A 27,986-nucleotide genomic window follows, 5' to 3' on the forward strand; every position below is an offset into this window, starting at 1 on the left:
CCCAACCCTAGCCCCTAATCCTAGCCCCTAATCCTTGCCCCTAAAACCCCAACCCTAGCCCCTAATCCTAGCCCCTAAAACCCCAACCCTAGCTCCTAATCCTAGCCCCTAAAACCCCAACCCTAGCCCCTAATCCTAGCCCCTAATCCTAGCCCCTAAAACCCCAACCCTAGCCCCTAATCCTAGCCCCTAAAACCCCAACCCTAGCCCCTAATCCTAGCCCCTAAAACCCCAACCCTAGCCCCTAATCTTAGCCCCTAAAACACCAACCCTAGCCCCTAATCCTAGCCCCTAATCCTAGCCCCTAAAACCCCAACCCTAGCCCCTAATCCTAGCCCCTAAAACCCCAACCCTAGCCCCTAATCTTAGCCCCTAAAACCCCAACCCTAGCCCCTAAACTCTAACCCTAACACTAGCCCCTACCCCTTACCCCTAGCCCCTAACCCTAACCCAGTGACCTTTTGCCAGTGGCCCTTGGAGTTGTCTAACGGCGCCCGTGACCAGCAGCACTCATCAGAAATAATTTGAAAAATGTAGTTAATCCAGGTGATGGGTATCGGCCGATCTCATCCATGGATGGTCGGTATCGGAATGGGCAGCGTAGAACCCTGATCGGGGCGACCCTAATACAAATAGCAATAGTAATACTGTACATGCAGTCCTGTCTTTAATCAATATGCCAGACATGGTTGCACATATTGATCGATCACCATCAAATCATTTGAATGTGATGTCAAAATGTAATCATTTGACAGCCCCCAATTTGAAGTGATCACATTTGTGTCAATTTGATTGAGTAACTCGTTGAATCATGTTTACTGATCGCTGCCCACCGCAGCCAGCAGCCTCTGCTCCTCGGAGATGAAGGACTTCCTTTGGAACATTCAGCCATGATTGCCAAACAGGTTGTTTATTGATCAGCGTCATCCGCACATTCAGTCATTTGACATGAGGGACAATTCCTTACAAAGCTGATCTTGTGATCCCAGGATGGAAACGGGAGTTCGATGCTCCGTCCAACCTGTGGAAGTGCAAGCTGTGAGTTTCACACTTTGTTTTTGCAGTAAACGTGACACACGATTGGCTTGTTTTCAAGCATAAATGTGCAATCGTTTCCAACGTTTAGCTGCTGGCGGGTGCGTAGCTCACTCCGTTACTAAGCGGGTGCCCGGCAGTGTTAGACGGGAGCGGCGTAGGAAGACATGCGGTCTCATATCGAGTGGATCGGTGAAGTGTGAGGAAGCCCGGTCCGCGGCGCGGCCTCAGCTGCTCAGCAGGACGATGATGTAGATCAGGAGCAGACAGATGAGGATGAGTGTGAAGTTGACGAAGAGCTCCTGCAGGTTCCTCTTGGCCTGCGGAGTCACCTCGATTTGGGACGCGCGGCGGATGGCCGACTTGGTGATGTGCTGCACGCGCTCCATGCCGACGTCTGCAGTCAGAAGGTCAGGCTGGAGGAGAGAATCAGGACATGAAGGTACTGCCGGATGCCTGGGCTGGACTTGTTACGCAGCAGGAAGTCTGTTCTTATCAAAATAGGAAATAGACGAGAAGGAAGGTCACACACCTACTTTTCGCTCCTGGAATAAGTGCAAAAAGCTTTTTTTTTTAACAGTCCTCAGTTTCTCATCGACTAACGCTGGGGTGTCCAAAGCGCAGCCCGGGGGCCATTTGCGGTCCGCGGCATACAAGAAAACTTTTTAAAAAAAGAAACCCAACAACATCAGAAATGGGGGAAAAGCAGCAGTTATTTTACAAGAAGAAAGTCAAAAGATTGCAAGAAAAACATCGGAATCTCACGAGAAAATGTTACGGGAATAACGGAAATATAACATCATTTTAGTCGCATAAAGTTGAAATATTCAAGAAAAAAACTTGTTGCTTTCTGGAAAGAATAAAGAGAACCAAGTCCAAACATTGTGGGAAGAAAATCAGAATTACAGGACGAAAAGTTACAAGAAGGAAGTTGCTGTAGTTGGAGAAAAACCAACAGCAGAAATGGGAAAAAAGGCGCAATTTTGTGAGAAGTCAAAATATTAAGAGAATTTTACGAGCATCACGTCTAAATATTATGAGGAAAAGTGATGTCATTTTAGTAGAAATATTAAAGAAAAAAAGATGTTATTCTCGTAATATGATGAGAAAAAAACAAATGTTGTCATTTTTGGAAAATTAAATAAATAAAATAAAATCAATCCAAATAAAATAAAATTATGGGAATAAAGTCATAATATTATTATAATATAATAATATTGTATAATATTATGAAAATAAAATTTACGAAGATTATTGAAAAAGAAAGCTGAAATATTTGGAGGGAAAAAACAGCAAAAATGAAAAAAAGGCGTAATATTGCAAGAATAAAGTCAAAATATTAAGAGAATTTTATGAGAATAACATCTAAATATTATGAGGAAAAATAACATCATTTTAGTAGCATAAAATTGAAATATTAAAGAAAAAGGACCTTATTTTCATAATATGAGAAAAAAAAACAACGAATGAAGTTGTAATTTTTAGGAAAATTAGACCACGGAAAAAGTTCTTAAGTTACGAGAATAAAGTGAAATATTCTGAGAAAAAAGTTATATTCTAACAAGAACAAAAAAGATGTTGTGATTTTAAAAATAATGTCATTTTAGTAGCATGGAGTTCAATATTAAAGAAAAAATACATTATTCTGTTTTTTTAAGTCACAATATTATGAGAAACAAAAAACAAAATAAAGTTGTCATTTTTGGAAAATTAAATAAATAAAATAAAATCAATCAAAGTAAAATTAATAAAGTAATATTATGGGCATAAAGTCATAATATTATGAAAATAGAATGATTTTAAAAGAAAGATTAAATATTTGAAAAAAAAACAAAAATAACAAAAATGGGGGGGGAGAAAAGAGCAAAGACCCAAGTTGATCCTCATAATAGAATTTTAGGCTGAGATGCAGTTTTTTCTTGGAATATGCATAACTTGCTAGCATATCAAAGCAGCAAACTCGCATCCTTTCATTTTTCACCATGTGGCCTCACTGGAAAAAGTTTGGACACCCCTGGGCTCTGAAGGTTGTCATTCAAGTCCGACTCGCTCCTAAGCTCATCAGTGCCGTCATGCGCCCACCCCCGCACCCCCACCCCCAGCGCTCTGGTGACCTCTTGTGTGGTGTGATGATAAGAGAGCTGCCCGAGGAGGCGCCAGCTGAGGTCTGTTGATGCGTTACCTCGGACTCGTGGGAGCGGCAGCATGGGTGTCATGCCGACAATGTCATGTCAGTCCCAGTGGGCCCCGTTTTGTTTTTTTACACCTTTCCTTTCTGCGTGCTGAGCTCGATCGGAGATGAATGTGAGCGCGTGCGAGGAATTGAAATGACTTTCAACACCGCCGTAAATCCCTTTTGTGATTTGCTTCGGGACTCGCCTGTGGTCAAAGTCAAGGTGACAATGTGACCAGGCTCACGTGCTGCCGCTGCCACGATTTTTGCTATTTTTATTGGGGTAGACAGTTTTGGATTCCATCATGGTGTCGAAAGTACAGATGACAGGGCCGTAGCGGCTACCTGGTGCCGCGTACCGCCTTTTCATCACAGCTATTTTTATCTTTCTGATTTGTTTCTTCCACCCCTAATCCGTCCCTGAGTCCCTGATTATCTCTCGACGTGTTAGCACCTCAGACGGCCTCATGCCTCACCAGATAACTCTTTAAGTGTGTTGGTCTGCTCATACCTCCAACGCCATCCTGGCTGGAATACTCTGTGTTCTGACGAGACAAATGTTGAACTTTACTCATTACATCTGACGTAAAAGTAACGCCGCATTTCAGAAAAAGAACATCATACCGCAGTAAAATATGGTGGTGGTAGTGTGATGGCCTGGGGCTGTTTTGCTGCTGTGACAGACTTGCTGTGATAAATGGAAGCATGAATTCTGCTGACGTGGCCTAGTCCAAGTCCTGACCTGAATCCTATTGAGATGCTGTGGCATGACCTTAAAAAGGAAAAGCCTCCAATGTGGCTGAATGACAACAATTCTGCTAAATTCCTCCCCAGCGCTGGAAGAGACTCATTGCAAGTTATCACAAACACTTGATTGCAGTTGTTGCTGCTAAGGGGGGCCCAACCACTTATTAGCTTTAGGGGACAATCACTTTTTCACACAGGGACATGTAGCTTTGGATTTTTCCCCCCTTAATAATAAAAAGTTTCATTTGTTTGATGATCTTTTGTTTCGCTCGACTTTTTTTGAAACGTTCATCTTACAAAGCAAGCCAGATGGAATCACTTCCACTCCAGCCAGAAGTGTACTTGGACTTGGGACTGTGGGAATGATGACATCACACGATCACATGACACACGTCGATAAATGCCGCACAATCTCGGCCAGGCAGGCTGCTGGAAAGTAATCGTCTGTTTCTGTGTGAAAATAATTCAGTGTTCCCAGTCAGTATGAGGCTCTTTGGATAAAAATAGATTTGAAATGTTGTTATTAACGTTGTTATTAACATTATTTGTACAGTGGAACCCGTGGATGTTGCTGCATCTGAGCTTTGTGATGTCGGTGAAAAGACCGATTATCAGTACCGACATTGGTCGTTGTGCTTTTTAAAACATTTTTGCTGTTGTTGTTGTTTTTTTTAAATAATTTTCCAAATATTTAAACTTTCTTTTTAAATTATAAGTAAATGTGTTATCAATTGCTATATTCATTGTTATTTTAAATAGAATAATTTTATTAATAATTTTTTCTTACATTTTCTTCCCGTAATACCACAAATAAACACAAAAACATACATAGACACTGTTTTCAGGTTAGGTGTTAGCGTGCTAGCTATAAGCATGTTAGCATTGTAGCATGTGAACTGTTGGACCACATCGACTCATACGAGCGCTACGGATGTTAAGTCCAACTTTAAGCCTTTCAGACTCCTGGATCGGATAAAAGTTAGGTAGGATATAAATCCGCTTAAATATCTTTCTGCAGATGAAATTTCATTGAAATCTGATGGTGCAAAATATGTTCATTTTGGTCCGGAATTACTGTGTACATGAAATTTTTAGTGAGGCACTTGACACTTGATTTTCTTCCCTGAACTTTTCAATGATCAAAAAAATTTAAATGGCTCCTCTGTTGACGTTTTCGGCTGACATCAGTATCGGAATTTGAGAGTTGGATAATATCGGCATATCGGCGAAAAAAGCCGATATCGGTCATCCCTAATTATAACTTTTTCCATAACCAAATTTTTCCAAAAATTACAATTTTGTTTGTTGTTTTGTTTTTTTCTCAGAATATTACCACTTTTAAAAACTCATATTTTTCTTTAACGTTTCAAATTTATGCTGGTAAAATATCATTATTTTCCTTTATAATATCACAAAGTTATTCTCGTAAAATTACGACTTTTTCTCATCGAATTACAACATTTTCCTCTTCATATTTTCACTTCAGTCTTGTAAAATTACTTCATTTTTGCTGTTGTTGTTTTTTTGGGTTTTCTTGTTCAACTGTATTTTTAGAATGTACCACCTATCAAACGCACATTTGCGTTATTTTTCCCCCTTGTTTACGTCGTTAAACCGTTCAAGGGACGATGAGACAGAAGGAATCCACATCCAATCGGTCGGTGACGCCAGCGCGGGACGTGCATGAAGACAGTCGGCTATTGTTAGCTGCTCTTCACGTGGCATCCCTCCCGTGTGTCTGCGATGTGTCATGCGGGCGTCCAAAAAGCTCCGCTGCGCTTGGCTTGGCAATCAGTTAGTTCCGCAAAATTTGTCACAGGCTCTTTCACGACTCGCAAGACGTCAGGGATGCTTCAGGATGAACCTAACAGCTGTGCAACCTAAGTTTTTGTGAGTAGCGGAAAAGGACGCAAGAAGAACATCAGGCTAGCTGCCAAGAACATGAAGCTCAGAGAGACTGCGATCGGTCCGCTGGTGCAAGCGGAGCGTCGCTGACAACAGCTGCTGGGCGCCACCGCTTTGCCTCAACATTCCTCCTCTTTAAAATCATTTGCAGTTTCCACCGTCAATTTATTCTCAGAGCTGCACGCACAAATGTGTTGCCTTAAAGGGACAGTTGGGGTTTTTGGACGTGAAGTTGTCGGACATCCCCATCAGCAGTGTAGCGCATCAAGACCCACTCGGTCCCCTAAGTCCAGTTCTGGTGGGATTTCGGTGATGAAGAACGTAGTTCCAGGTAGTCCCTGGGGTTACAAGGCTTCTCAAAACAATATGCGATCAAAAAAGTCATACATTGCATCACAAAAACGCCTCCTTGAGAAAATCAGACCTCACAAATCCTTGCTTAAAAAATGCACGATGTGGGTGCTTTGTTTGCGCAATCGCAGCAATACAGTACAGGGTAAACAGACTAGTTTGTTACGTGCAATATTTAAATAAAAAAACGAATCATACAAAAACGGGAGCATACGAAAATGCGAGGTTCGACCATAATTGGTATAGTAGCTGACCAAAGCCTAACAGACACTTCCCAGTAGGATGCGGTGCAAACTACAATCACATTCATGAACAAACTGTTGAATGATTTACCTCTTTGGCGCGCTCAGCCTGACCGTTTTACAAAGCAGAAATGATACCGCATAGCGCAGGCGTACTTCGTCACATACACGAGAACGGACGGGCGACAACAAATACAGCGCAGACCCCAGCGCCAGCGTTTCTAAACTCTTATTGGAACATATTTGTATATTTTATCTGGTTAACCTTTTGGGTGTTAAGTTGCTGTGTGATGAGTTTGCTGTTCTTTGTAAGGTGACACCGTGAGTCAGGCTGTTGTATTGAGTGATGACCTCCTGCGATTTCCGATGGTTGATAAGCTCATTCTTTTTTTCATAGATCCTGATTGGCTCCTGTCCAGTAAAGACCGACCCGGTCCTGATGAACTTGTGTGCACCACAGTACGCCATTTTATGATGTGGCCATGTGCGGCTTGTATGTGTACAAATGTGTTTTTCTCTCTAAATTTAGTGGGCGCGGCTTAAAGACCGGAAATACCGGGTAATAAATCATGCTGTTTGGTGGTTTAATAAGGCCTTTTAATAGTCAAAAATATGCATTTTTACATATTTCTAGCTGAAAAATTAAGCATTTTTAAACATAAAAAATAGCAAAATAGAAGTAAAATACAAATATAAGGCAAGACCTAGTGACATGTAGTCATCTACACCGGCCACTGGGTGTCAGTAATGCTACTGTAATGTTCGGTGAGACACACAAGCACCAGACTTGATCGCCGGAGCAGCAGGATTTTTTTTAATGATCTTGCAACAGACACAATAATCCCAACGTAGGTTACTATTGTAGGCCCCACGCACGTCAAGCTAAAACTCAACATCACTTCCTCTCCGCCCCCCACTCAGCTCCCCCAGCACTGGAACACTTTTACAGCAACACAGGCGAGCGAAATGGCTTATTTGCTCTTATAGCGTCCACCATATTGGGTAATAGGAGTGTAAAGGTGACTACAGGGGTGTTATTTCATGTCTAGAGGGCTGTAATACGGTCAAAACGCGTCTTTAGAAGGTTGTTGTTGGTTTTCTGTGTCGTGAAAGCATTCGATTTATAAATGAGGAAACCTACTTTGCGGACATTCACTTATCACGGTCGAGTGTGAAGCCAATTCACCAAGTTAAAGGCGAGCTCGCTGGATTTCACGTTGCCTCCTGCCTGTAAAGCTATCATTATTCTCTATACAAATATTTTTTGGTCATATTTTGCTTGTTTTTTGTGCGTTTTGGTTTTGTCAGTAACGTTACTATTATTAGACACGCTAATGCCAGTCCAGTCCCACACCCCTGCAAACTCCAATCACCATTTACATCTCTTGTATTGTATTGCCACGAACGTACGTGAGTGTTCTTCTCATCCATACGGAGGCGCACTCGTGTTGCTTCTTAGAGGTTCATTTCCCCAAAACCAAAGTAAGAAGAATGAGAACACTTTGAATTCTTTAAGGATGCTGCTGCTTACCTTTCAGATGGGAGCAGTTCTGACTGGTGTGTGAGAGAGAAATGTCAGCTATGCCAGCATCGCCAAGGCTGGAAACAGAGAGAGAGAGACAGAGAGAGAGAGAGGGAGGGGGGAAAAGAGTCGTAACAAAGCATCGGCATTAATAACAACCAATGCCTAACGGGGGAAAAAAGTCTCAGTCGCCAGCGTGAACATTTGTGGTGTTTTTGTCAGCGAGGCGTTAACGCTTTAATGCTGCAAACGTGCTGAAGAGTGTCCATGTTTGCACGTGAAAGAAAAACACGTTTAAAAAGGGAAAAAGTCAAAAGAAAGTTGCAAGGAAACCTCATGAGGAGCACGGGAGTGTCGACACGAGGCTCCGACAGTGTGATGTCATTTCTTCTGTTGTGTTGTTTTATCTCGAGTGGACAGCAAACGTTAATCCTCCTCGCGCTGGAAAAGCTCCAGCCTGAGATGAAGATGCATTAAGGAAGGCAAACACGAGTTCAAGAGCGCCTGCGGTGTGAATTAAAGATAATACAAATGTTTTCTCAGCAGGTACGTGAAACAAGCTGGCAGAGCTTGTAGGAGATTGAGTAGAGGCTGGAACGTGAGAGGTTGCCAAAGGAGGAACTCAGTTAATGACATGTGGAGCCTATTTTGCACCGCATTCATCACTGGAACGCTTACAAGCAGTTACTATTCACTTGCTTTTCTTAGTAAAGCAACGCAAACACGGTCTTTTCAAAAATGCCCAAGCTCTTTTCTTTTTTACACTTCTGTGTTTACGTGATCTCTACCAAGCCGAGTTTGTGTATTTCCTGCTGAGAAGAATGAGGGTTTTTTTGTGTGTGTCTTTTTTTTGTGTGTTCCAGGAGCTGTAGAGCTTTGCAGCCTTACATGGCGAAAAGGCTCCTCTGACCCAAAACTGGAGCAAGAGGGAGGCTGGAACAGCTTTCTGGCATCTTGAGTTGCAACAGGCCTGAGAAAGCATCTTTCACCTTCCAGCGCACAAGAGGTGACAGCAGCGGACGTACAAAAGTCATCAGTCACAACTGCTTTTCTTGATTTTAATGACTTTTTTCACTGCAGTTACGCTGACATGTCGACACAGATACTAAGCCGGGTGTTGGTACATGGTGCCAGGAAGGACCCGTTACATGTCGGTGAGGATGTGGTGGAAATATTCCTGTCCCATGGAGCCTTTTGCACAGTGCAGCGATGTGAAAAAGTGTTTGCCCCCTTCCCAATTTCTTATTTTTTGCTTGTTTGTCGCACTTAAATGTTTCAGATCATCAAACAAATGTAAATATTAGTCAATGACAACACAACTCAACACAAAATGCACTTTTTAAATGAAACTTTTTATAATAAGGGAGACAAAAAACCCAAAGCTACATGTCCCTGTGTGAAAAAGTGATTGGCCCCTAAAGCTAATAAGTGGTTGGGCCCCCCTTAGCAGCAACAACTGCAATCAAGCGTTTGTGATAACTTGCAATGAGTCTCTTCCAGCGCTGGGGAGGAATTTAGCAGAATTGTTGTCATTCAGCCACATTGGAGGCTTTTCCTTTTTAAGGAAATAGGATTCAGGTCAGGACTTGGACTAGACCACTCCAAAGTCTTCATCCATTCAGAGGTGGACTTGCTGGTGTGTTTTGGATCATTGTCCTGCTGCAGAACCCAAGTTGCTTTCAGCTTGAGGTCACCAACAGATGGCCGGACATTCTCCTTCAGCAGAATTCATGCTTCCATTTATCACAGCAAGTCTTCCAGGTCCTGAAGACCATCACACTACCACCACCATATTTTACTGTTGCTATGATGCTCTTTTTCTGAAATGCGGTGTTACTTTTACGCCAGATGTAATGGGACACACACCTTCCAAAAAGTTCAACTTTTGTCTCGTCAGACCACAGAGTATTTTCCCAAAGGTCTTGGGGATCATCAAGATGTTGTCTGGCAAAATGGAGACGAGCCTTAATGTTGTTTTTGTTCAGCAGTGGTTTTGGTCTTGGAACTCTGCCATGCAGGCCGTTTTTGTCCAGTGTCTTTCTTATGGTGGAGTCATGAACACTGACCTTAACTGAGGCAAGTGAGACCTGCAGTTCTTTGGATGTTGTTGTGGGGTCTTTTGTGACCTCTTGGATGAGTCGTCGATGCGCTCTTGAGGTCATTTTGGTTGGCCGACCACTCCTGGGAAGGTTCACCACTGTTCCATGTTTTAGCCATTTGTGGATAATGGCTCTCACTGTGGTTGGCTGGAGTCCCAAAGCTTCTAGTATTCTAGTATTTGTTCCATGAAATTGGATTCATTTATTCTTTTAAGTCTTTTTTGAAAAAAATGATCTTGGTCTGGGACGATAATAAATGAATTCATTCATCACACAATAAATGAAAATGAGGACCACAGCTGCCCTGGGGTAGTCTGATGGAAACGTGGCTGCCAATTTGCGCCTATGGCCTCTCCGACCACCACCAAAAATGCTTTCAAACTCGTACACCAGTGTGGGCAGCACTGGAGGCAAGGGCGACGAAATGTCCTGCCCGGGGACACGACCACAGTGACTGGGTGAGGGGAGCGAGGTTCCAACCGCCAACTTCCGGTTGTCTGAACTGTCCGGTATGTCTGACAGTCAAAAGAAGAAATGCTCTACATGCCAAAAAGCATCCAACAGAATGTAGAAAAGGGTTTTTCCATCTGCAGCGGGTGTTTATTCACATTCCCTCTCCTGTTCATACACCCCCCCGCCACTGCCCCCCCGTCCCTCTGTAGTCCAGATTTAGACAGCTATGTGGGGAGCTTCTCCCCGGAGGCCTTGCACATGAGAGCAGGATTTGTCAGATTTTATGGAGTAAGAATCCCAGTCGCAGTCCTACTGAAACTATTCATCTATTTTCTTTACCGCTCGTCCTCATCAGGGTCACGGGTGAGCTGGATGCCGTCCCTGTGAATCAGCATAACCACTTCAATATGCTAAATATGCTAATATCCATCTTGAGTCCCTGGGGGCACGGTGATGTTCAGTCCAGTAACATTTGACATACAATAAGCATAAAGCCGTTTGCACCTGACCGAACCGTGAATTTGAAGCGCTGGAGTGCAGAACCTGCTGGTGTCATTACCGTCAATTCCGCTGTTTAAGCCGCTAGTTTTTTCATAAACTTTGAAAACTGCAGCTTATATGGCAAATGCAGCTCATTTCTCATCTCTTGTACTTCCAAACTACTCCGGATTGTTTAAATGCTTTGCCCCTCACGAGTCCGTGACGCTCTTTCTTTGGCAGGAGCCAATCACGAGCTGTCGGTGCGCTCACAACAAGCCTGTCAAGCCATTGGCTGCCAGTGGAGGTCAGTATGTATACAACATATACGTATAACAACATAGCAATCTGACTCACGGTGTCATCTTTCAAAGAACACTTTACTCGGAGCACTTAATTCAGCACACAGCAACTCAATACACAAAAGGTGTACATACAAATATACAAACATGTCTTTAAAATTTTAATTTTAATGTTTTCCCATAAGGCATTGCGTCTGAGCAACGCATTCAATGGGACTCTGCAATGACGTCAGCTTCCCTCTTTTTGCTTTGGCTGTGCTTTGGCTGTGCTAGTTCCTGGTGGACAGAAGGAGCATTGCAGTGCCACTTTCTACGCTCTCCTCCAATGATGTGGTTTTCTCAAATTAAATGCATTATGGGAACACTTTAAAATGTTGTGTTTTTTCATGTAAAACTCGTATTGGTACATGTTTCTATATTTCTGAGGTGTAACATTTGAGTGTTTCCTACACACAAAATGTGTGTGGATGCTATTGCACAAATGTGTAACCGCTATTGACAGTATACGTAATTATAAGAACTTCGCCACTTCACGCTTCAAATTTAGAGGGTTCACTCTATCAGGGTTTTTCAAAATGTTATGAATTATTAAATCATGCTGTTTTGTGGTTGAATAAGGCCTATTATTAGTTTACAAAAATGCATATTTAAGCAAATTTGTTGCCTAAATTAAGCACTTTCAAGTATAAAAATGGCTACACGAACTAAAATACAAATAAAAGGCATCCAAAGACTTTGTGATGATGTGTAGTATTCTACACTGGTCACTAGGTGGCAGTCATGTTACTGCAATGTTCTGTGAGACACACAAGCACCAGACTTGATTGCCAGAACAACAAACTTTTATTGCAGATTTGAATGGTCGCACAACAGGCACAATAATTCCTAATAAAAAATCCTTTATTAAAAAAACGGGCTACTGTTGCTGACACGACCCACACCCTGACATCACTTCAAGATTCAAGAGTTTTATTGTCATATGCACAGTAAAACAGGTAGTCCTGTCTGCCCCCCACATAGGGCCCCCAGGGAACACATTTAGAGCAACACACACAAGCCTATGTCTTATTTTCTCTTGTTATGTCTACTATATTGGGTAATAGGAGTGTAATGGTGACCATAGGGGTGTTATTTCATTCTAGAGGACTCTAATAATGTTAAGAACCGTATTTAGGTCGTTTTAAGGTCGAAAACAGGTTTTGTTTTTGATTGCTTTGGCAATTTTCTATTAATACAGATTGTCCACAAAACCAATTGTTTTATCTATTTTACGAGCAAAGCTTTGGGAAGGCGCTTGGCAAGCAGAGAGAACATCGTCTGTTGCTGGCTCATATCATGAAGACGTAAAAGCACAGACACGTACGCTGATAAGGAACGATAAATCACAACAACCTGCCGAGCAGAGACGCTGGGAGAAAGCTAGGAGGGCCGTTGGACTGTTTAGCCTAAACCTAAAAGAAAAGATGACTAAAATGTTAATTTTGCTATCACACTATGCTCTAACTACAAAAATATTCCATTTATATGGAGGAAATTCACTTATCACGGCCAGGTGCGGAGCCAGTTAACCCTGATAAACGAGGGACTGTATACTAGGGATGATCCGATCAGGGTTTCATGCTGTGAAATCCACCGATACCGATAAGTGTCAATTTGTGAATGTACCAGTGGCTATACAGTCTTCCCTTGTGTGTAGCGGGGGACAGGTTCTGCGAAAATCCGCGAAGTAGCTAATTATGTTTTTGTCCAATGATTCTATATGTTTTAAGGCTGTAAAACCCCTCATCACACACTTGATACGCTTTTCTCACGCAGGCATTAACATTTTACCACATTCCTCTTTTGTTTAAACGCTCTCAAAGTTCAAATTTCGTTTGAATTTTAGTGCTCACCTTACGAGACTGGACACAAGAAATGATGTGACTCACGTATATTTCCCTCCTCTGATCGTGGCTTGTCCTGGCGCCATCAGGCTGTAGCGTTTTTGCATCTTTGTTAAAACGCATTCGTCCTCCATGAACCAAGGATTCATTTTCAGTATTCCAGGCGCTCTACAGCCGCATAACTTCTGCCTTCATTCGCTAGCAGCTAGCGATCACACAACAGGAAACAAGCAGTCATGCACAAAGGAGACTGATTGATAGATCAGAACGCATAACACAATGGACGGGTTCTCCCTTAGCCAATCAGGACTGTTGTGGCTCTACTACCCTCTACTGGTAGCAGTAGTAAATACAATAACAGACACATACAACACAGCACCGATAGATTAATACGGCACAAAGATGCAGAAGACAAAGCGCGCTCATACGCTGTTAAAAATTTTTTGCAAAATTTCACTTTAAAAAAAAATCAGTGAAAGAGCGAATCCGCGAAAAGTCAACCGCGATGTAGCGAGGGAACACTATATCAGGGGTCACCAAGGTCGCGAGCCTCAATAAATCACCACACGCCGCCAAGTGCCCGCCCCCCAAATGCCGTACCAAACTAAAGCTTTGTAAGCTTTGAGTGCAAAACTTAAATCACTCTTACAAGGACAGGCAAGTCCCACACGGCAGACATGCTTGCTTTGGCTTCGTGGAGGGAAGGAGGGCGGGAGACGGACGCTACAGGCTGGATGCTGCAATGGGGGCGGAGGTGATGGCCGGATGTGATCGGCATATGCCGATACTGTGCTTTTTCACGGAAATTGGCCGACACTGATCGGTGGCCGATCAGTCGGAGCACATTTACATGATCATGATGACTTGTTTGACTGCAGCAGCCTCACTTGTTCGAGAGACAGGTTGGAGGACATAAGGGAACAAGGAAAGAGGTCCATCTTGCGAAGTGTCTGGCAATGATGTTGACTTTATTTCATTTTTTTATCACAAATGAAACAGCCTCACTTTACAATGAACGACTTCACCTCTCTCAAACCCTGTCAACCCCAGAGGACGCCTTCTGCGGCACCGCAAACCTGTCCCACGCTTCACCTGTCCATGAGGTGATGAGCATAGCAGCACACCGCCTCCAACCAGCTGAAATAAATCAGACGCACTAAACCTCATGTGAAGACAGAGTTCCACAGATCCAGTGTGCACACCGGAAGACATTCTTGCATCATTTTTAATACCCAGAATTTTTAAGCTGCAGGCCTCTAAACTGCTGAGTACCGCAAGGCGTCGGCAACAGCCTCCTGCGCTCGCAACCATCCTGAGCGTGCGTGTCACACATCTTAAAACAAAGACATGACAACCGAAGCGGCGCCATCTTACGGCAGTAAATGGGACTTGTGCCTGTGGTGTCCGCCGTGTAATCCACGGGTGTCCAAAGTGGGGCCCGGGGGAAATTTGCAGCCCGCAGCTGTTTTTTTAAATCGGATTGCTGTCATTTGTTATATCATTTATTTAAGAATAAAGTCAACATATTAAGAGAAAAAAGTTGTACTCTAAGATGAAAAAAATCAGAATTTTACAAGAATGAGGGTGTAATCTTATAAGGAAAAATAACATCATTTGAGTTGCATAACATTGAAATATTACAGAAAAAAGACATTTTCTCACTTAGTATTATTATACAACCAATAAAGTTGTCATTTTTGGAAAATGAGGTTGCGGAAAAAGTTAGAATGTGAGCAGAATTAAGTGGAAATATTCTTGGAATAAAGTCATAATCACAAGAAGAACATTTACGAGAAGCAAGTTTAAACTGTTGGAAAATTTGAAACAAAAAACAGCAGAAACACAAAAAAACATTTTATGAGAATCAAGTCAAAATATTCAGAAAAAAAACTAACGAGAATAAATGTGTAATATTATGAGGAAAAAAATATGTCATTTTTGTGTCAGAGTTGGAATATTCAAGAAAAAATGTGTTATTTTTTAAAAAGCTGTGATATTATAAAAAACACACAAAATAAAGTAATTTTGGAAAAAATTAGGTTGGGAGATAAAGTTGCAATATGAAATAAAGTGAAAATATGACAGAAAGAAAATTGAGAAAGACTGTTTAAAGAAAGACGAACTATTTGGGAAAATAATTTGAAGCACCAATGAGAAAAGAGCAAATGGTACCAACGGCCGTTCTCAGCTCCAGTGTGTGACAAAGCTGAGACGCAGGTTTACCTTCTTGGCACATCTGCTGCACATGTGCTGCTCTACAAAGTGGCAAAGTTGCATCCTTTCATTTTTCACTATGTGGCCATCGGTGAAAAAGTTTGGACCCCCTCGGTGTGATCATATACACCAAATGGGCGGCACCGCCCAGAGATACCCGACTACACGCTGACGCTACCCTGGAAGACCCTTGTCATTGTTCCACAAATAGAAATCAGCTTGGACGTGTGGTCGTGTGCAACAGAATACAGACCACACAATACGCACACAAAGCCTTTATTTATCAACTGCATCAGCAGTCCTGTAAAACATGTCCTAATATTTAAAGCTGAAGCTACCTCTACTTAGACTGGAGTTTCCAGTATCAACAAGCACTGCTTTATTGTGAAAACACTCCCAACCTTTGAGAGGGCCCAACAGAGACGCCATTCAGAGTACGTCTGATTGTTATGGTTATGTGAGGGGTCCTGATTGGCTGTGGAGATTGATGGTGTAGGACAGTGATTGGACCCTGAGGTACCTATAAAGGATTTGTGTGGCGTCTTTGGTCGGCTGTTGGACGCACGCAGTGGAAAAATAGCTGTTCTATTTATATAGTCCCATTTAACAGAACAGGGTCATCTGTGTCGCACACGGGAACACAAGCAGCCGGAATATAGAGGCCCAGTGGGTCATGAGACCAGTGACGAGTTCCCATTCTTGAAAAACCTAAAATCCCATTTTGAAATATCATAAAAATGATAAAAGCCAAAATCCATCCTGAATCTATTTTCAGACTAGAAAAGCACTCAGAGAGCGCAGACCTCCGCCAAGCGCCATCGCCCCCCCCCACCTTGTGATATACACCATAAATATTAATAAAGTCCTACATTTATTTGATCTACATATTTGGATTTTTAATGTTAGCATGCTAACACCTAGCATGACAGTGCTAAGCCTGTATACAAGTGTCTGCCTATGAAAATAGCTAAAAATGCTTGTATGCTAACATTAGCATGCTAAAATGCTAGTGTTAGTATGCTAACATGTAACATAATAGTGCTAAGTGTTTATATATGTGTCTAGCTATGAAAATGGCTTAAACTGCTACTATGCTAATATCAGCATGCTAACATGCTAACATTAGTATGTTAATATATATATTTAAATAAGTGCCTATATGTACAGATGTGGCCGGTGGTACCTGTACGCTACAGTGCTACAAAAAATGCTACTGTGCTAATGTTAACTTGCTAGCAATGCTAACATGCTAACATTAGTATGTTAATGTATATATTTATTTAAGTGCCTATATGTACAAATGTGGCCGGTGGTACCTGTACGCTACAGTGCTACAAAAAATGCTACTGTGCTAATGTTAACTTGCTAGCAATGCTAACACGCTAACACCTAACATGATAGCGCAATGTACCGGGAAGGCTAAATTTCACGAATGAGTTGAGAATTTTGACTTTGGAACGGTGTGAATCGGTTGAGAAATGTGGAAGTAGTTGAAACCCTCGCTCCCGCCACCCAGTCACTGTCATCGTGCCCCTGGGCAAGACACTTCACCCGCCTGGCGTATGAATCCGAATGAACGTTTGGTGGTGGTCGGAGCGGCCGTGGGCGCGAATGTTTCCGTCAGACTACCCCAGGGCACAGATGGGTACAGATGTAGCCTACCACCACCAGTGTGTGACTTAGGAGTGAATGAATAACGGGTTCACTTCATCGTGAAGCGCTTTGGGTGTCTTGAAAAGCACTATAAAAAAATTAAGATACATAAAATATTATAGCTAGATGAATAACAGATAAGATAAGATGATACAATATCATTTCATAGTAAAAGATCTAGGTGCAAAGGCAATAATAATAATAATAATAATAATAATACAGTAGGCTCGGGGTGTCCAAACTTTTTCCACCATACTGAAAAAGGATTTTTCAGTACAATTCAGTACATTTTCAGACAATTTAATTTGTAGATATTTTTTAAATTTTGTAAAAAAGCTAAAAAAACATACATGTAAAAACAAAGCTCTGTGTCATTATTAGTTATTAGTATCAATAGTTATGCTTTTTATCTGTACAAAATATATATACATATATATATATATATTTACAAAAAAAGTATTTTTAAACGATTTTATTGTATGTTCCATACCAAACATTTCGAACTTTGGACTCCCTTGTTGGTAATGTAATGTGAAGTTCGGCTCCTTTCTTTTCGATCGACTCCCAAAGATGAGCGGCTCTTTGAGCGTTTGTTCTGTTCCAGCAGCCTTCATGTTTTTGTTGAATCAAACTTTGAACAAACGTGGTCCACAGCGTCACCCCGTGGATTAACTGTTGAATTGCACCTGCTTCCATCTGTTCAACGTGTGGCATCGACGGCAGACGAGTCACACAATTGAATATTTTATCAAACAAAAGGCAACGCCTGTTCTGTCTGCTGCTCCTCGGTGTGACATTTGTCACACGTCAGAGGGGCCTCCTGGATCACTTCCTTTGCAAGAACATGTAACTCCTCTGACCGCTTTCGACAGGAAATAACCTTCTTACTTCTTGCAGCTGTTCCGTTTTCACTCAGCTTTGGAGATGATGGTGCGGATGGCTGCTGCCTCTTCAGTTGTCCTTTTCCTGCTCTGCAGCTGCTTCCTTGCCTCCACAGGTACCGCTAACGTCTTTTCAAGTCATCTACCGTTCAGTTCAATGTTCTTGTTGATCGGTAGCATCACTTGCAAAATAGCCTTCAACAGAAATGATCGCACTAACACACAAGAAGTTCAGTCGGCAAGGTTTCTTTGCAACATTCAGTCCGAGGTATCGGCGTATTTCCCTCTCAGGACTCGTGGATTTGCTCTGAAAAGAACCTCAAACGCTTTCAAAGCAAAAGTAAGACCAGGGGTGAACAGGAAGTGAAGCAGTGACTTGTTAGAGAAAGATCCAGACTCATAATGAATCGGATGTGTTGTCAGTTATTAGGAACCACGATACCCAGCATCAGTGCCCCCCCTTTCCTGGACTAAAGATCTTTATTTTGTTCCAAAGATTCCAAGGATGACTGTGACGCCTACGGCGCCATCGGTGGCAGCTTCACCGTGCCTCTGCACCACCAGCTGCAAACATCAGAAAACTTGCGATGGAGGCACAACAAGACGAAGATATTCGATCAAAGACGGAACGGGGAGATTTCCACCGGGAAGCCAGACGATATTCATGAAAACGGATCCCTGAAACTTGTCAACATGAGGAGAAGTAGTTCGGGCGCATACATGCCAGAAGTTTATGGTACCAGCGGAAGATCGATGACGGCTCAGAAAAGCCTGTTTTTGTGTTTGCTGGGTGGGTATCAAGTCCACGTTTCCACTGCTTGGCATCTTCACTCAGCTGCACTATGACGCATGCTTCCTCCCGTTAGCGTACGACATGGGGGGCGTCTTGTCGTGCTGTTAATACACCATCTATGTTCTATGTTCTATGGCTCCAGTGGTGTGAAAAAGTGACTGCCCCCTTCCTGCTTGCTTTTTTTTTTTTTTGCATGTTTGTCACACTTCAATGTTTCAGATCATCAGTCAACGATCGCACACATGAACACAAAATGCAGTTTTGAAATTAACTTTTTGTTATTAAGGGAGAAAAAAATCCAAAGCTACATGTCCCTGTGTGAAAAAGTGATGGCCCCCTAAAGCTAATAAGTGGTTGGGCCCCCCCTTAGCAGCAACAACTGCAATCAAGCGTTTGTGATAACTTGCAATGAGTCTCTTCCAGCTCTGGGGAGGAATTTAGCAGAATTGTTGTCATTCAGCCACATTGGAGGCTTTTCCTTTTTAAGGTCATGCCACAGCATCTCAATAGGATTCAGGTCAGGACTTGGACTAGACCACTCCAAGGTCTTCATCCATTCAGAGGTGGACTTGCTGGTGTGTTTTGGATCATTGTCCTGCTGCAGAACCCAAGTTGCTTTCAGCTTGAGGTCACCAACAGATGGCCGGACATTCTCCTTCAGCACAATTCATGCTTCCATTTATCACAGCAAGTCTTCCAGGTCCTGAAGACCATCACACTACCACCACCATATTTTACTGTTGCTATGATGCTCTTTTTCTGAAATGCGGCGTTACTTTTACGGCAGATGTAATAAGACACACATTCCAGAAACTTTGGTCTTGCCAGACCACAGAGTATTTTCCCAAAGGTCTTGGGGATCATCAAGATGTTTTCTGGCAAAATGGAGACGAGCCTTAATGTTGTTTTTGTTCAGCAGTGGTTTTGGTCTTGGAACTCTGCCATGCAGGCCGTTTTTGCCCAGTGTCTTTCTTATGGTGGAGTCATGAACACTGACCTTAACTGAGGCAAGTGAGACCTGCAGTTCTTTGGATGTTGTTGTGGGGTCTTTTGTGACCTCTCGGATGAGTCGTTGCTGCGCTCTTGGGGTCATTTTGGTTGGCCGGCCACTCCTGGGAAGGTTCACCACTGTTCCATGGCTTTAGAACCTTTTCCACACTCACAGATCTCAAATTACTTGTAGATAGAACTCAATCACCATGTAGGTTTGGATTTTTTTCTCCCTTCCTATTAGCTAGCGAACAAAATCAAAAGTGCAACCTGAAGTCAGCTACGTTACAGCGGTTGACTCTCAAAAATGTTAACACAAAACATGTTTTTATCATTTTATAATTGTAGTTTTGCATGCATAGAAATGGGCTCGATGAAAATTGAAGGTTACTTTTACCTTCATTGAAGACTGCTGTTCCCAAAGACAGGATGTGGCAGCGAGACACCACACAGACCCCGTCTTCCTGTTTTATCACGAGTTATTTCTTGAATTCAGTCGTGTTTCTCACCTTCTTGGTCAAATAGCCGACGCTTGCAACTTTCTTTGGCGCCATTTTGTGTTACCGAGGTGAAAAACACCGTTGAATTCAAGAAACAGCTCGTGGCAAAACAGGAAGGGGGTGGTGGTTGATCTCGGTCCCATGTCGTGTCTTTGGGGGACAGCCACGTCAACAATCACATCTTCAGTTGTAAAACTATAAAAATGTGTTTAGTGTTAACGTTTTTGGTTTTCTGAAACGGATTAATTGGATTGACATTATTTCTTAGGCAAAAAACTGATTTGGTTAGAGTCCGACCTTCTGCAATGGATGACGCTAACCAAGGTTTTACTGTACTCTATTTTTTGTTATCCATTTTAAAGCGTCAAGGGTTTGCTTTCCATAGTTCAGACCTCTGCCAAGGCAAAGCAATCCCAGCTCATAGATACTAGCTCCATACGTTCACTTTGTCACTGAGATTAATGTATTAGTCACAGAAATGTTTGTTTTTAACGGCAAAATCCCCCAGTTTCACCAAAAGTGGACCCTCATCTCATCGCAGCCACTCCACCTGTGCAACATAACCGTCTGTTGTTTCCGTTCTCATCAGATCCCGTCTCCAAGCCCGTATTGAAAGTGGAATGTGATTCGTCAGGCAACGTGAAATTCACGTGCACGGCTGCTCAGGTGAGAGCAAACTTTTTTAGCATTTAACGTCACATGTAGTTGCTTTTCCTGCGGCGCCAACATGCGTGTACGGTGGTGTGGAAAAGTGTTGTGTCTGTGTCTGTGAAACGATCTCTATATACACTGAAGCTGACCTAAGCTTCCATTAAAACATTGCAGATGGTTTAAAATACAATACAACGTTGGAGTTTATTCAAATTCACACTGAAGCAATGCAATAAAATAATAATAGAGAAAAAGAGAAGCAGTGAAAGATAAGATATCAAAACATCTCTGAAAATAGCAAATTTCTTTATTTTGATTTTTGTTATTGTTATTATTATTATTATTATTATTATTATTAATCTGTGCTTAGCCATAATATTAAAGATCTAGATGCCGAAGTTCAGATTTCTTCTTTTTGAAATTGCTTAGTACCATTACGCATGTTGATTTGAGATCAAAGAGTTGGCAAGCATTTATGAACTAAAAATTCTTTTTTCTCCGCCATGAGCCTGAAAATGGGGGTGCGGTTAATACACGGGTGCGGTTTATACACGGTGCTTTACGGTATCCAAAATTGATCAGTGTGGAAAAGGTTATAAAGCCATTTCTTGGGACTCCAGCCAACCACAGTAAGAGCCATTACTATTTGAATGCCGTATATTCATATTTTTGTTAATTTATGCTGCAAAATGCTTAATTTAGGCGACAAATACTTACAATTTGTTTAAATATGCGTATTTTTTTGTAATTATTTTGGAAAAAACGCGATAGAGTGGGGTCGCAGTGTTCCAACTATAGCGAGGGACGACTATATTTTTGAAGGTAAAGCATAGAAAACCTGTTTACGACCTTCTAAATACGTTTTTTAAACATTATTAGAGCCCTCTAGACATGAAATAACACTCCATAGAGTAATCCCTCGTTTATCGCGGTTAATTGGAGCCTGACCGTAATAAGTGAATTTCCACGAAGGAGCATTCCTTATTTATAAACGGAATATTTTCATAAAGCATTTACGATTTTCTAAATACGGTTTTTAACATTATTATTAGAGCTCTCCAGGCATGAAATAACACCCCCAAAGTCTCCTTTACACTGGTAATACCCAATATGGGAGACAAAATAAAACAAAATAAGCCATTTGAGACATAAATAAGACTTGTGCTTGTGTGTGTTACTATAAATGGGGTCCATGGGACCTGGAAGAGAGGCGAACAGGAATGCATTATACTGGATTCAGATTTTTATTAGGGATTATTGTGCCTGTTGTGAGATCATTGAAACCTGCAATAAAAGCCTGTGCTTGTGTGTCGCAACAACATTACCGTAACGTGACTGACACCTAGTGACCAGTGTGCAGTGCTACATATCGTCACAACGTATTTGAATGCGTCTTCTGAATGCCTTATACTTCTGTTTTCGGTCATGTAGCCATTTTTATGCTGGAAAATGCTTAATTTGGGAAGAAAAAAAGGTAAAACTTGCTTAAACATCGTAATATGTATATCATAATAGGCCGTATTTGACAATGAAACCACACAGTTTGAAGTGAAGTTGTGAAATTGGAAGTGCCACGTGGCAAGACGTTATCAGACGTAGAAAAGGTTTTGGGAACAAAAACAAAACTGATTTAATTCCTCAATCAGTCAGGGTGCTGGGACTTTTAGTGCTACATGACACTTTTTTTTAGGTTCCAAAAAAACCCCACTCACAGTTGTGACCCACAGACCCGCGATGCCACCCTTGAGTGGTTTGAAAATGACAAAGTTTTGCCAAAGGAAGGCAAGTGGACTCTCCTGCGTGTTGCCGAGGAGGTCACAAACAGTTTGTTCAAATGCAAAGTTTCCAACCGTGTTAGCTCCAGAAGCAGCGACGGTCGTGCACAAAACTGCACTGAATCAAGTGAGTATGATCCACAATGCTGCTCTTACTGGGTTTGGGGTTTGGCTCTGTGCTGCTATAATGCCTTCCTTTCTCACACTGGCTTCATTCAAGGCTCATCTATCTTCCCGAAAGAATTATTTGGCCTGGATTTTAGGATCATGGTGAGCATCCTGGGCGGCATGGGAGGTGAGCTCGTTTCAACATTACTTTTGGAATATTTCCAACATGTTTTTATTATCGCGTCTTCCCCCCACCAGGCCTTGCTCTGCTGTTGATTATCATCTTAATCGTTTGCTGCGTCCGAGGCGTACGAGAAAAAAGGAAACAAATTCAAGGTAAGGCGCGGCCCAGTGTAAGTTATGAAACACGCTTCATCCGCGCTCAATGACAACAGAGGAGGAGGAGCTTCGTTTGGGGTGGACCAATCGTGAACTACAGCGGCCTCAGTGTCATCAGCATCAGCCAGCTGGCCACACCGGACCTCGACAGCAGCACCGCAAAAAACGCGGCGTGCCGCAGCATCCCAGAAGCCAGCCGCAGTCCAGCCCCAAGAGACTGGCACAGGTGGGAGGAGAGAAAAGGCCTGAAGGTGGATAACAGCAGCCTACAGCCTCCTGACTGAATTCCTGTTTGTCACTTCCCTTCAGGCCTCCAGACCAACAACCAACGACGAGCAGCCTCCTCCTATTCCTCAGCCCAGGAAGAAGGTTGCAGCACAGAGAACATGATCTCCACCATCAAATAATATTTGGCTTACCTTGTTTAACCACATAGAGGACCAAAATAGTATTAACGGCTTTCAGCAACTACAATAATAAACACATTCAATGAATACATCTTGGACAGTTTAATATTATAATATAAACCATCTACAGTGGGGTGAAAAAGTGTTGGCCCCCTTCCTGATTTTTGCATGTTTGTCACACTTAAATGTTTCAGATCATCAATCAAATGTAAATATTAGCCAATGACAACACAACTCAACACAAAATGCAGTTTTTAAATGAAACTTTTTATTATGAAGGTGGAAAAAAATGCAAACCTACATGGCCCTGTGTGAATTGTGATTGTCCCTGTTTTAAAACATAACATAACTGAGATGAATTGAGATCTATGAGTGTGGAAAAGGTTATAAAGTAATTTCTAAAGCTTTGGGACTCCAGCCAACCACAGTGAGAGTCATCATCCACAAATGGCCAAAACATGGAACAGTGGTGAACCTTCCCAGGAGGGGCCGGCCAACCAAAATGACCTCAAGAGCGCAGCGACCACTCATTCGAGAGGTCACAAAAGACCCCGCAACAGCATCCAAAGAACTGCAGGCCTCACTTGCCTCAGTTAAGGAACAAAAAGAACTTTAAGGATCATTTGAATTTTGGCAGAAAACATCTTGATGATCCCCAAGACCTTTAAGAAAATACTCTGTGGTCTGACGAGACAAAAGTTGAACATTTTGGAAGGTGTGTGTCCCATTACATCTGGCGTAAAAGTAGAAAAAGAACATCATAGCAACAGTAAAATATGGTGGTGGTAGTGTGATGGTCTTCAGGACCTGGAAGACTTGCTGTGATAAATGGAAGCATGAATTCTGCTGAAGGAGAATGTCCGGCCATCTGTTGGTGACCTCAAGCTGAAAGCAACTTGGGTTCTGCAGCAGGACAATGATCCAAAACACACCAGCAAACACTTTTTGACACCACTGTATACGGTATGGTATCTCTTTTCTCTGCTTTAAATTGGAAATAATGAGTTTTTGTTAATAGTAACTTAAATAGAAAGTGTTTTCATGCCGCTATCTGCAGGGAAAAAAAGAGCTCTAGGACTCGAGTTAGAATTCAGCAGAGATTTTCCAGCAGGAAGATGCTTTGACAAGACGTGCCACGTTGTGCTTCCAAGTTTGCGGCTTCACTATTATCAATGTTATTCAAAAATATATAAATTCAGAAATCACGCTGCTTCGTCATTGAACATGGCCTATTTTTAGCAAACAAATAAGCACATTTCAGCAAATTTGATGGGTTTTTGCCTAAATTAAGCATTGTCAAGCATAAAAATGACAAAATGAACCAAAATGCAAATAGAAAGCAGTCAAAGATGTTGCAAAGATTTGTAGTATTGTACACAAGCACACAAGCACCAGACATGATCGCCAGAACAACAGGCTTTTATTGCTCTTAAATGTCTTATTTTCTACTATATTGGCTAATAGGAGTGTAAAGGTGACTAGGGGTGTTATTTCATGTCCAGAGGGCTCTAATAGTGTTAAGAGAAACATATTTAGAAGGTCGTAAACAGGTTTTCTATGCTCTAACTGTGAAAATATTCCATTTGAAATGAAGCAATCCTACTGTACTTTGCAGAAATACAGTAGACTTATCAAGATTTTTATTTTTTATTTTTAAAAAAACATAGTTTCACCAAATAGTTGAACCTGGCAGACATGAGTTGTGGTACGTGTTGATGTTTCAAACTGTCCTTTGCACCTCCGCCGCATGCTCAGCTTTCTGCACACTTGCAGAAAATATGTTTGTGGTTTTGAACGTGTGGACTGTTTACTGCTGATCGTCAGCCTGGTGGAAAGATTTCTCGGATGACAAGCGACAGGCTGCTATAAAAGTTATATATGTGCTATGCAGTTATATATATGCTATAAAGTTATATATGTGCTATAAAGTTATATATGTGCTATACAGTTATATATGTGCGCTACAGTTATATATGTGCTATAAAGTTATATATGTGCTATACAGTTATATATGTGCTCTACAGTTATATATGTGCTATAAAGTTATATATGTGCTAAAAAGTTATATTCAAGATTCAAGAGTTTTATTGTCATATGCATAGTAAAACAGCAGTTATACTATGCAATGAAATTCTTATTCTGTTCATTCTCCAAAGAAAAGAAAGAAAACACAAGAAAGAATAAGAACATAAGAAACATTAATACCAATAAATTAAGCAACAACAACAGAAGAGACATTAATACAGATAAATAATACAAATAAATGAATAAATATATAAATAAATAAAGTGCTATGAGTGTGTGCGTGTGTTGCGTGCAGCGTGTGTGAGTGCTTCGTTGAGAAGCCTCATGGCCTATATATGTGCTATAGAGTTATATATGTGCTATAAAGTTATATATGTGCTATACAGTTATATATGTGCTATACAGTTATATATGTGCTATAAAATTATATATGTGCTATACAGTTATATGTGCTATACAGTTATATATGTGCTATAAAGATATATATGTGCTATAAAGTTATAAATGTGCTATAAAGTTATGTATGTGCTATACAGTTATATGTGCTATACAGTCTTTTCCATTCCATTCCATTTTCCTCCGCTTATCTGGGTCCAGGTCGCGGGGGCAGCAGTCTCAGTAGGGAAGCCCAGACTTCCCGGTCCCCGACCACCTCCTCCAGCTCCACCGGGAGGACACCAAGGCGTTCCCAGGCCAGCTGTGAGACATAATCCTTCCCCGGGGCCTTCTCCCGGCTGGGCATGCCCGAAACACCTCACTAGGGATGCCCGAGCCACCTCAGCTGGCTCCTCTCAATGTGAAGGAGCAGCGGCTCTACTCTGAGCTCCTCCCGGATAACCGAGCTCCTCACCCTATCTCTTAGGGTGAGTCCCGCTACCCTACGAAGAAAACTCATTTCAGCCGCTTGTATCCGCGATCTCGTTCTTTCGGTCATGACCCAAAGCTCATGACCATAGGTGAGGGTGGGAACATAGATTGAACGGTAAATTGAGAGCTTTGCCTTCCGGCTCAGCTCTCTCTTCACCACGACGGTCCGGTACAGCGACCCCATTACTGCAGACGCTGCGCCGATCCGCCTATCGACCTCACGCTCCAACCTTCCCTCACTCGTGAACAAGACCCCGAGATACTTGAACTCCTCCACCTGGGGCAGGACCTCATTCCCAACCCGGAGGGAGCAATCCACCCTTTTCCGACTGAGAACCATGGCCTCGGATTTGGAGGTGCTGAGTCTCATCCCAGAAGCTTCACACTCAGATGCAAACCGTCCCAGTAAACGCTCCAGGTCACAGCCCGATGAGGCCATCAGGGCCACATCGTCTGCAAATAGCAGAGATGAGATCCTAGTTCCCCCGAACTGGACTCCCTCGACACCTTGGCTGCGCCTAGAAATTCTGTCCATGAAAATTATAAACAGAATTGGTGACAAAAGGCAGCCTTGGCGGAGGCCAACATTCACCGGAAACAGGCTTGACTTACTACTGGCAATGCGAACCAGGCTCCTGCTCCGGTTGTACAAGGACTGAATGGCACGTAGTAGCACACCACCAATCCCATACTCCCGGAGCACCCCCCACAGGACACCGCGAGGGACACGGTCGAATGCCTTTTCCAGGTCCACAAAGCACATGTAGACCGGTTGGGCAAACTCCCAAGTACCCTCCAGGACCCTTGCAAGGGTGTAGAGCTGGTCCAGTGTTTCGCGACCAGGACGAAAACCACATTGCACCTCCTGTAGCCGAGGTTCGATTAACGGTCGTACCCTTCTCTCCAGCACCCTGGAATAAACTTTCCCAGGGAGGCTGAGGAGTGTGATCCCCCTATAGCACACCCTCCGCTCACCCTTCTTGAAAAGGGGGACCACCACCTCAGTCTGCCAATCCAGAGGTACTGTTCCCGACTTCAATGTTGAAGAGACGTGTCAGCCAAGACAGTCCCGCAACATCCAGAGCCTTGAGGAATTCAGGGCAAAACTCGTCCACCCCCGGAGCTTTGCCATTGGGGAGCATTTTGACTACCCCAGATACCTCAGCCACGGTGTTGGAACTTATACAGTTATATATGTGCTAAAAAGATATATATGTGCTATAAAGTTATAAATGTGCTATAAAGTTATGTATGTGCTATACAGTTATATATGTGCTATACAGTTATATATGTGCTATACAGTTATATATGTGCTATACAGTTATATATGTGCTCTACAGTTATATATGTGCTATAAAGTTATATATGTGCTATACAGTTATATATGTGCTATACAGTTATATATGTGCTCTACAGTTATATATGTGCTATAAAGTCATATATGTGCTATACAGTTATATATGTGCGATACAGTTATGTATGTGCTATACAGTTATATGTGCAATACAGTTAAATATGTGCTATACAGTTATATATGTGCTATAAAGTCATATATGTGCTATACAGTTATATATGTGCTATACAGTTATATATG

At 42.2% G+C, this 27,986-nt stretch overlaps 3 protein-coding genes across 9 annotated transcripts in view; 2 read left to right on the forward strand and 1 right to left on the reverse strand.

Annotated features, from left to right (window-relative positions):
* LOC129179123 (protein FAM184A-like) overlaps positions 1 to 8,862 on the forward strand; it is a 56,048-nt gene extending 47,186 nt beyond the window's left edge. The window contains exon 23 of the mRNA XM_054772034.1: positions 8,839 to 8,862. Coding sequence (XP_054628009.1) covers positions 8,839 to 8,847 — 9 coding nt within the window. The 3' untranslated portion in view covers positions 8,848 to 8,862. The remainder of the gene's footprint in view (positions 1 to 8,838) is intronic.
* pln (phospholamban) lies at positions 450 to 8,185 on the reverse strand. 6 transcript variants are annotated; one of them, XR_008569920.1, is made up of 3 exons: positions 3,685 to 3,703; positions 1,150 to 1,451; positions 450 to 1,021 (listed from the first exon to the last, which is right to left on the reverse strand). XR_008569920.1 is itself a non-coding variant. In XM_054772063.1 (2 exons), the coding sequence occupies exon 2, from the start codon at positions 1,422 to 1,424 to the stop codon at positions 1,263 to 1,265; it is 162 nt and encodes a 53-aa protein (XP_054628038.1). In that variant the 5' UTR covers positions 1,425 to 1,451; positions 7,985 to 8,185; the 3' UTR covers positions 450 to 1,262. The 6 variants fall into 6 exon arrangements, 5 of the variants coding, with proteins under 5 accessions (XP_054628038.1, XP_054628047.1, XP_054628058.1 ...); XM_054772063.1 differs by lacking the exon at positions 3,685 to 3,703 and adding an exon at positions 7,985 to 8,185 and having other exon boundaries at positions 450 to 1,451; XM_054772072.1 differs by lacking the exon at positions 3,685 to 3,703 and adding an exon at positions 7,985 to 8,065 and having other exon boundaries at positions 450 to 1,521.
* A 191-nt stretch (positions 8,863 to 9,053) lies between the features above and the next one.
* On the forward strand, positions 9,054 to 27,624 carry LOC129179162 (uncharacterized). 2 transcript variants are annotated; one of them, XM_054772052.1, is made up of 10 exons: positions 9,054 to 9,129; positions 11,248 to 11,311; positions 17,954 to 18,053; positions 18,434 to 18,727; positions 20,810 to 20,886; positions 22,599 to 22,941; positions 23,013 to 23,090; positions 23,150 to 23,319; positions 23,403 to 23,462; positions 26,123 to 27,624. In XM_054772052.1, exons 3-10 carry the CDS (start codon positions 17,981 to 17,983, stop codon positions 26,345 to 26,347), a joined length of 1,320 nt encoding a protein of 439 aa, XP_054628027.1. In that variant the 5' UTR covers positions 9,054 to 9,129; positions 11,248 to 11,311; positions 17,954 to 17,980; the 3' UTR covers positions 26,348 to 27,624. The 2 variants fall into 2 exon arrangements, with proteins under 2 accessions (XP_054628027.1, XP_054628019.1); XM_054772044.1 differs by lacking the exons at positions 9,054 to 9,129; positions 11,248 to 11,311 and having other exon boundaries at positions 17,735 to 18,053.
* Positions 27,625 to 27,986: the final 362 nt, after the last annotated feature.

The sequence above is a fragment of the Dunckerocampus dactyliophorus genome, chromosome 1 (genome assembly GCF_027744805.1).
Source record: "Dunckerocampus dactyliophorus isolate RoL2022-P2 chromosome 1, RoL_Ddac_1.1, whole genome shotgun sequence".
Taxonomy (NCBI): Eukaryota; Metazoa; Chordata; class Actinopteri; order Syngnathiformes; family Syngnathidae; genus Dunckerocampus; species Dunckerocampus dactyliophorus.